We start from the raw sequence: 10,389 nt of genomic DNA on the forward strand, positions 1-10,389 counted from the left end.
ATTTCCACTACCTGCGTCTGACGAAGTGGGTATTCACCCACGAAAGCTCACGCTCCAAAACGTCTGTTAGTCTATAAGGTGCCACAGGATTCTCTGCTGCTTCTTCTACTCAATTAGACATACAGGAAAGATAATTTTGTAGTTAAGGCACTAGACCGGAACTTGGGGAGGATCTGGGTTTAATTCTCAGCTCTGTCACAGACTGACTTCGTGTGTGACTTTCAGCAAATCAGTTAAAATTCTCTGTGTCTCAGATCCCCATCTGTAAAATGGGGATGATACTATTTCACATCTATTGTCTCTCTTTTCTGTTTAGATTATAAGATCTTCAGGGCAGGGATTTTCTTTTAATATGTTTCTATACAGTGCATAGCACAATGTGACCCTGATTTCACCTGCGGTCTCCAGCTGCAACTATTTATACAAGTAAATAATAGCAACTCAGATGTAAATTAGTTGGATTTGCAATATGGCAGGCAATATTTACTCAATACCACAATTACAATTCCAGACAAATAACTTAGTATTCAAAAATGAGAAAATTGTAATGCAATCATTCATATTTCTCCTGTCTATTATCATATGCTATTTTGCACATAATTCTGTTTGAAATTAGAATATTTTGGGCCAAATTCCATCTTTGGGGGAAATTATGGGTGTAAAGAGGGTAACCGAAGGTAGAAATTGACTCTTCCATTTAAATTACACAATGTACAACTTAGCGGGGTGTTTGGGGTACCCAGGGAGGAATAGTACCTCTGATGGAGGGACTTGTCGTACCCCTTCGGGGGTGGTCCGTCCACTTTAGTCCCCACCTGTCACTCAGCTCTCACTTGTGGCTCCAAGTAGCTGCAGCATGCGCAGTGGCCACACCCTGGGCAACGGCTTCGACAGGCCGGCTAAACCAGGTGAGTGTAACTGATGGGACTCAAACCCTCAGTGAATTAGGGATATGCCTACGTCAGCTCCGGCGGACTGGGTGAAAGAGATCACTAACATCCAATGGCCAAGAAGGTGGTTCTGCAATGCTTTGTGGACAGTGAAGGGCTTGATGAGGCACAAAAGACGCCAAGGCCATCCACTGCAACCAAAGAAGTTACCAGTCGTGACGAATTTTCGTTCCATTGGTGTCTGGTTTCTATGGTCGAGAGAGTGGGATTGCTCCCGTGCAATGGCTCTACCACTTAAAAAAGTTTTCACGCACAGATCCTGTGCAAATCATCAAACATCATCAACATACCACCCAAATCCTGCAGCGATGGGGGAGGGGCAAAGCGACAGGTAGAGGTTACCACTGGGAGTCACAGTCCCAATCCTGCACGCAGGCGGCCTGTGGATAGGTGGTCATGCAGCTCTGTACCTGGGGCAGCAGAGTTGCCCAGCAGCATCCCAGACATCTGAGCAGCCCTCTTCAGGACAGCACTGCTCACCCTAGTAAGGGAGGGGCCTAGAAAAGGTGGCCTAAAAATTGCCTGCCCTACAACAACTGACCAGCAAGCTGCAGCTGGCAGTTTAACCCAACCTATGGCCAAAACCAAAAGAAAAATTTGAGGAAACTTACCATTGGTGTATCGAATGTTTGTACCCTCATGGATCGAGAAGCTGTTGCAAGACCTGAGAGAAGGACAGCTCTCATTGCTCGAGAACTAGCCCACTACAACATCGATATAGCGGCATTAAGTGAAACAAGATTGCCTGGGGAACATTCCTTGAGTGAACCAGGAAGTGGTTACACCTTCTTCTGGAAGAGTAAGACTGAGACAGAGAACAGAGGACAGAATACATGGAGTTGGTCTGGCATTAAAAATCTCATTGATGCATCAACTCCCAGACCTTCCAGTGGGTATCAATGAAAGATCGCTAAAACTATGCTTCCCACTAAATGCCAAACATGATGACATCAGAGACGTAAGACACCAGAGTAACGGCAAGGCCAAAGTGCTCGGACAGATCTACGAGATATCAGAATGCTCTTCCAACTCACACCATCGCTTACCTTTATCGGCACAAACGCCCTAGCAGCGTGCGACGACTGCCGTCATCAACCAAACGAAGGAAAATGCTCAGATTTTCAACACGAAACAATTTCCCAGCGGAGTCTTGAATGAAACGACATCGCCACGGACAGATTGATGGGTACTAGTTACCGAAAGAGGACAGTTCATAGCAGATAGTGACTGCACACAGCATATCATTCTCTCTGACCAAAGAAAAAAGTAACACCATCAGCGAGTGGTTTGATGAGAAACTCCAAAGAAGAAAATATCTTCGCAGCAAGGAAATAAAATGAGAAAAGCCTTTATCTGAATGAGAAGAAAATGACCCTCTCTCCATCTCTAAAAACGGGAACCGAAGCCATTAAGTACCCCACTTGCTCTCCTCTCATTTCCTCCGTTCAGAGCAAAACAAGAAGAATCCTCCACCCGGCCGTCTATACAGACATATCAACCAATGCTGATGAAGATAAAGAAGCATCAACGAAATGATGGCGAGAACAATCTTTAAGGCACATTCTCTAAATAAACCATTAACAGTGAATTATTAATATCCCTCAATGAACGATTCACACAACACATATGATAATTCGCTTTTTTTTTTCATTTGTTCGCTCATTGACAGCACTGACCTTCCGCCCACCTATAGATGAATAAGTAAAAACGCTGGTGCCTAATGTAGTCAGCGAAAGCCCTGAACGAATGGGGATACCAGTAGAAGATATAACAAAGCAGCAGTCCACAGCACTAGCAAGTGTCCACAGAGTTGGACATCATCAGCAGCTGCGGAGAAGAAACAACTACAGGTACCTCTGTACGCTACTATGTCTCTCCGCTTCAAAACAAAGCAGCAAAGCAGAATGTGGAAAACAATAGGCAATCCCTCTCCGTGTGGTGGGAAGATCATCGTCCTGCATCACTAGAACCGCCTAATAGCCAGTACTCCCGATGGCAATCTAACCTGAAAGCAATGTGGTTTTTCCGACTCTCTGGCCGAGCACAAGTTCTCTTGAAGTCGGTCTGAAGTTTTTTGCTGCAGCGATGGCCACAGCTTAAGGTCTGCTATAGTGTGGCCAGGGAGTTCGAAGTGCCGCTCCTACAGGTTTTGTATATGCCATTTCCTAATACCTGAATGTGTCCATTATCCTTTTCGTAGAGAAAAGGATAAATGGACCACAAATCAGATATTAGAATGGCTAATATACAAAACCTTAAGAGACCCAAGCTCAAGAGAAACTAGCTGAGTTCAATCATCTGCACAAAATTTGAGCACTATCATCAGGGGTTAAAAAAGACTGTGAATGGCGTGCCAACCTACAGACTCATTCTCCTCCATTGGATTTCCCACCGTCAACGCTAGAAAGCCTCTCTCCTGATTGAATTCACCTCGTTACTCTAGCCTGCTTGCTAGCACTAATCCTGCCCTGGAAATTTCACTACAAGAATCATCTGACCGAAGGTGGGTACCACCCACCGAAAGCTCATGATCCAAAATGTCTGTTAGTTCTGTGGCACCTTATAGACTATCTGCTGCTTTTACAGATTCAGACTAACACGGCTACCCCTCTGAATGGATGCCAACAGAATCCCCAGCCAGCTTCTGTATGGTGAGCTCTCCCAGGGCATCCGGCATATAGGTCGTCCACGGAAATGTTACAAGGACACCATCAAACCCAGTCTGCAGTACAGCAGTATCAAACCTAGGGACTTTGAGGACGCCGCCAGCGACAGAACACAGTGGCGTGCAACAGTTAGAAATACCTGCACTGCCTTTGAGGAAGACCGCTGCCGGCGTCTACAAGAGGCACGCGAACAACGTCACAGAGCATCAGCAGCACACAATCCACTGACCGCGAACTTCCCATGCACCATCTGCAGCAAAATGTGCACCTCTAGAACTGGCTTGTACAGTCATCAGAGGGCACACCATGAGACCAACAACAGATGATCTGAACAGATTTGTCATCATCGGATCGATGGACTACCAAGATAGCTTAGCAGGCAGATCTGGTATATACAACAAGGATTCTGATACAGCACAGCATATACAGTGAACGCCCTTGAAAAACTGTTCACTGAATAAGCTGTGCTGTATCAGACTCCCAAATCAAAGCAAACAAAGTGGGTGGCATCGGTTACTCTCAGCCTGAAGTCATAAGCCTAGAAGTTAAAACCCTGGTTAATAAAAATAGAAAGAAACATCTGAAAGCATCATGTGAAATAGGAACCAATGGGTATTTCATTATCTCTACGCACAGAAAAGGTCAGGGAACAGTGACCAATCTTATTATAGGAGAATCTGTTTTGAAGATAGGAGATGGCAAGTTAATTTTCGATTAACCTCTTCTTTTCATTAGTAATAAAAATATTAAACATACATTGAGCTCACTCCTGGCCCTGGCTCTGGTCCTTTCACAATGCTTCTGTGTCGTAAAGGATTCATAACTCAGTCAGATTTCCTCATTTGAGGATTCCCCCAGTGCAGCTGGGGGCATTGTGATGTGTGGCAGGGAGTGGATGAGATGGGTAACAGCCAGAGCACAGTGCACTATGGCAATCCCCCTTATAGGTAGAGCCAGTTTGGCACAGTTTTGAGCTGTTCTGAGAAACAAGCCCTGAGATGAGCCAAAGATCAAGAGTGAGGAGACACAAACAGCACACACATTGCCTCCCACCCCTCTCAGGGATAAAGAGTACATCTGAGGATTTAATCCATTATTTCTGAATCAGCTACCAGCAATAGTATTCCAAAAAAATCTTTGAATTTTTAATTTGCATATTTTAATAACTTACAAATAGAAAATTTCCCTGGCAAAGGAACTTTTAATAAACCAGCTATTCGTTTAAGAAAGCTTTCTAACATTAAAAGTACTGTACTTTGGAAAGCTATTTACAAATGCATTTCTCTTTTTGTTCTCATTAACTGATCTACTGAGCACTTTACTTGTATATTCTCCTCTTCATAATTTGCTCTGTGGCCTGGTGGAACATCTCTTTCAGTTTCCCAGTTTGTAAATGGGAACAATATTCATCTGCTTCACAAGGGTGTTGTTCGGATTCATGTTTGTTCAATCTCTTAAAAATGTAAAGCTAAATATTTAATTATTATTTTAAAAAGGGCTTAATCCTGCAAGCTGGAGAGAATCCTCCATCCAACATCAACTGGAGATGAGGTTGTTCAGTACCTTGCAGGATCAGGCTCTAAACCAGGGATTGGCAATCTTTGGCACACGGCTTGCCAGGGTAGGCACTCTGGCGGGTCGGGCCAGTTTGTTTACCTGCCACTTCTGCAGGTTCGGCTGATCGCGGCTCCCACTGGCCACAGTTTGCTGCTCCAGGCCAATGGAGGCAGCGGGAAGCAGCGGTCACCACATCCTTCGGCCCGTGCCACTTCCCGCAGACCCCATTGGCCTGGGATGGCGAACCGCAGCCAATGGGAGCCACGATTGGTCGAACCTGCAGACGCAGCAGGTAAACAAACCGGCCCGGCCTGCCAGGGTGCTTACCCTGACAAGCTACATGCCAAAGGTTGCCGATCCCTTTTCTAAACCATTATAGCCACTGTTTCTTTGGGGAGCTATATTCATTAAGTGTATGCTATATCTGATCACTCTGCAGACAGAAGCCATGTAAGTAACCCCAAAGCCTAACACACTAAAACCTAGAATAAAACTTATTGACATGATTGGCAATACTTTATTAATGTTGAGTACCAGACATTTTCATTCTTTCCTCTTTCCTGTTCAATCTGTAGGTCAGACAAGTAGGGGAGATCATGAGACCCTATTTCTCTCCACCAAAGAGTAAGAAGAATCTTAGGCCTTGTCTACACTACAGAGGAAATTCAATTTAAGCTACATAATTTGAGTAACGTGAATAGCGTAACTCTAATTGACGTAGCTTAAACCTACTTACTGCGGGGTCCACACTATGAGATGTCAACCAGAGAGCATCTCCCGTCAACTCCCCCTACTGTTCTTGATCCAGCGGAGTACAGGAGTCTTCACCAGACCCAGTAAATCGACTGCCAATGCATTGATTGTTGATCCCCCCGTAAGTGTAGGTAAGTCCTTACAGAAAATAACCTCACCGAAGGTCAAGCAAAGAATGCAGTCCCACCAGTGCAATAGCAGTCCCACAAATAGCATTCCCTTGCTGCCTCACATAAATTTTTCATTTATTTCATTTATTTGTTTTTTCTTCTTCTACAGTTTCACAAACCATCTTTTAATACTGCAAACAAAATGAGAACGAATGTTTGAGTGGCGATCATTTACAAAAGAGTATCGCCACATGAAAATATAATTGCGTGTCAGAAGGTTAGGTGTTTGCTTATGAAATAATTCTGTAGTTCATGTATAGACAACACAAATTTAACTATACAACTATACTTCAAAGGAGCCTAAATAGAGGACATATATTTAAATTAAAGGGAAAAACTATGTTGCATCTTTTCAAATATTCCATCACTTATCCCTGCCAGAATAAAAAATTATCAAGCATCTGTTTCCTTTTTAACTTTTCTGCAATGTATAACACACTGGCTTGGATTACTGGTTTTTTTTAATTAACTGACTGCTTTAGTATATGTTCAAATACACTAAAACTGAACAAACAAAAATAAGTGAAAATAAACAACTCAGAACCAAAGGGTGGTGAATATATTCAGTTAAAATTTAACAATACTGGAGCTTCTATTGTCTACAAAATTCACATTCTGCCACATTGCTTATATTTGTCTCATATGCTGTATGTGCTCTCTTTTAGCCTAGTCACATGGACACTAATTCACTGCCTTTAGGGTGTTAAGAATACCCATCCATGCATTATAATCGGCTCCTTTCAGCTTCTGAAGCAAATCTGATTATATAAACATTTCTATATTTTTCTCTAATAGTTGCCTTTCTGTTTACTATACTAAATGTTTAGTATGTGGAAAAGTCTAAAAACAAAACAAAACAAAACCATCCAAACAGGTTAAAATACTATTTCATAAAGAAACTAGTGCTTTGCCCTATGTCCTCCAACTGTATTTATAGTTACGGAATGCCACCTTCACAATGTCTGCCTCAGCAAATGATTATGTAGGAAAATTCTACACAGAAAGCCTGCATCTACATTCTGAATCAATTTTAAGTGATTGCATTTCTTCACTCAGAACTAGTTCAACATAGTGAATCATACAATTCTATTAATAGCTAAAACTGTGCAGCAACAATTTCTCTATACGTAGAGAGTTTTTTTAAGTCCCTTCCTAATCACCAGCATAGATTTCTTCCCCCATTATCCATAATCTACAAAATAAAATTTCCCCATGTGACTGGATGCCATTGTACCTGAACTGTTTAGTAATAACACCGCACAACTGGCTAAAGAGAAGGCCAGTGGTAACAATTTTCAAAGCAGGAGGCTAGCTAGCTCATAGATAAAAGGCCTTCAACTGGCCAATGAGTATCGTCCATCCCCAGAACCGCAAATCAGCTTCCTGAGCTCTTGTCATGTCTGACAGAGTCATCCCACCCACCCACGTGGCACCTAACCCTTGTTTAAAAAAATTAGTGCAGATGGTGGAAGTAGTAACGTGGTGGAACATCAAGCGAAAATGTAACTGACGGCATGTGTAAGATCTTCTGAGTCAGAAAAAAAATTTATTAGCTCTTAGAGAAGTTATCAGCTTTAACATACATCCTCCAAAAATTTTAATTCAAGAATAAAACTATGATTTTTAGCCTGCAAAACCAGAAGTCATTGTAATATTATCTCATTTGATTTTTGTAACCTAAACAAATAACATGCCACCACTCCACTCAATCCCTCAAATTCTACCCCGCTTCTTAATTTAAAATGTTTGACTCTCAGTAACACATGTAATTTCTCTGCGTCATAACACAGCCTGTGTAATCTCCCCTTCAAAAATAAATAAAATAAAGCAATGTTAAAATAAAGCAGTTGTTATTCCGTCAGAAGAATCATCTTATCAGCTTTGGAATTTTTTATTAAGCGTTGGGTTATACAATATCTAAAATACTACAGATTTACGCTGGGTGGGCATCTGTGTTCTTATTATTGAATAGGTGCTCAGATTTCAAAAATATGTTAATGGTTAATTAAAGTAACTAAAAGAAAGCAGGTATAACCTTTCCCATCATGTTTACTTTACTATTAATCCTTTTACACATGAAAAGATCACTTGAAAGATTTGTTCAAATGTTTCTTGCTTCTTTCGAAGAGGATACCTTCTACAATTCCACTAAAAATGCCTTTGCTTTTCATTCTTAGAAAGGAAAAACCCTAAGGAATTTGCCCCATATCATCCAACCTCCCCAATTAATTTGGATTTGAGAATTTTTGCAGAAGTTTTGGATCGCTGGTTGGAGTCTGTCTCCCAAGTCTTATATCAACTGATCAATCAGGTTTTATTAAAAATAGGAATTCAGTTTTAACATTCATATAGTACAGGGTCTAACTGGACAACCAAGAAAAGTAGGATCTACTTGCTTTTCCCGGTGCAGAAGAGGTGTTTTATTTCACCTAATTTACTACCAAGAGTCACCTTATTATTGAGGTAAAAGTTATAAGGAAATATAGAGAAGAACAGAAGATTTTTTGTATTTTACTTCAGAATCCAAATATTATATTATACAAAGGACCCATGTAATTGTACCCATCAGATAGTTGACATACAATTCCTAATGTGTATTTTCCTGCTACACACAGGACTCTGTTCTAATTACAGGCAAGCCATAATGCCCTGTATACTGTAAAAATCAGCTATTGCTCTTGGTCGCTGTAAAACAATATATTGTTATTTATCACAATATAATAAGTATAAAACCCACATTATTTAAACTGTAGTGTCATCTAAGAATAACAGTTTCATCTCTTTAGAATTTATGAAAGATAGTATTACATATTAGATTATATTTGTTTTGAACAACATAAAATAGAATCCTGGCCATTAACTGAAATCAGTCAGTACAATGACTGTGTATCTGTCTGGCCATCAAAGGACTTGAAATATTTCAACAGAGAGAATATTTCTAGCAGATAATTGGCAGTGAAAAAGCAAGAAGAATAAGCATGACAGGCCCCAACCCATCCTTAGAATTTCCTGCCTCATATTAATTCTAAATTACATATCAGCTTTCTAGCTAATCTACTGAAAGAAATAATTATAATATTCAACTTTTTTTTTGTTTAACTCTCAATGTCTCTTAATAAAATGCTTCAAAACAATGCAGTGCATCTGTGGGTATGTCTACACACCAAAGAATAACCTGCACCTGGTCCATGCCAGCCAACTTGGGCTCACACTGCTCAGACAGCGGGGGCGTTTCACTACTGTGTAGACTTTTGGGCTTAGGCTGGACCCAAACTCTGGGACCTTTCTACCCCACATGGTCCTAGACTCTAGGGCTCCAACCTAAGCCTAGAAGTCTACACAGAAATAATACAGCTCTGCAGCCCGAGCTCCATGAGACAGAGTTGGCTGGCATGGGCCAGCTGAAGATTTTTCTTTGCTGTGTAGACATACCCTATGTGTCTAAACTTTTATGTTTTTATATTGTTTCTTTAATCTCTCTCATTGTAATGTTTCTGCTCTAAGATTCTCTTTCAAGATTTTTCTTCTCATGCTAACACAAAAACTACTGAGAATAGCCATATTAAAAACAGATTCTATTACTGATTTAAAAAGGAAGCATCTTGCAAGAAATTTTAGTAACATCAAGCAATAAAATAGAAGACTCTTTACAACCTGAATCATATACAAACTACTTTGCATACCATGTTGGTGTCTAACAAATTACCTCTGTTGTAGTTCCTTATTGGAGAGCTGCAGTTCATCTTTTAAACTCTGATACCTATCTTCTCGTAGTAATCTGGTGCCATCATAAAGAGTCAGTTCTCTGTCATGGATTAGCCTATTTAGGAAATCAAAAGAGAACAAAAATCTAGTGTTTAATTGCCTTAGTTTTTACAGTTATCTCAACCAATGTTACTTTTATGAGGAATTCATCCAAGAAGCCTTAATTTCAATGCCTGAGTTATTAACAAAAGTTGAGACCTATAGCTTTCAGTGAATGACCTTGTGATGAGAAAAATGCCAGTTAAATGGCAAGCTCAAGAAAGAACTTGACATATTTTCTGTAAGTACTGTGACAAAGTTCCTCCTCTACCTTGGTGGGTCCTGAGCTTATTGGCGGATTTTTTCACCTCAGTGATCTTCCCCTCTTGCGGAACCCACAGTTTGGGTCAGCTCCTCCTGTGTCTGATCAGGAGTTGGGAGGTTTGGGGGGAACCCGGGCCCGCCCTCTACTCCGGGTTCCAGCCCAGGGCCCTGTGGATTGCAACTGTCTATAGTACCTCCTGTAACAGCCGCATGACAGCTACAACT

At 41.1% G+C, this 10,389-nt stretch overlaps 1 protein-coding gene across 1 annotated transcript in view; it reads right to left on the reverse strand.

The window, feature by feature from the left end:
* VWA8 (von Willebrand factor A domain containing 8) overlaps positions 1–10,389 on the reverse strand; it is a 279,054-nt gene that overhangs the window by 176,009 nt on the left and 92,656 nt on the right. Inside the window, exon 14 of the mRNA XM_075065283.1 lies at positions 9,803–9,916. Within this exon, the coding sequence (XP_074921384.1) occupies positions 9,803–9,916 (114 nt within the window). The remainder of the gene's footprint in view (positions 1–9,802; positions 9,917–10,389) is intronic.

This window comes from Chelonoidis abingdonii, chromosome 1 (genome assembly GCF_003597395.2).
Source record: "Chelonoidis abingdonii isolate Lonesome George chromosome 1, CheloAbing_2.0, whole genome shotgun sequence".
NCBI lineage: Eukaryota > Metazoa > Chordata > Testudines > Testudinidae > Chelonoidis > Chelonoidis abingdonii.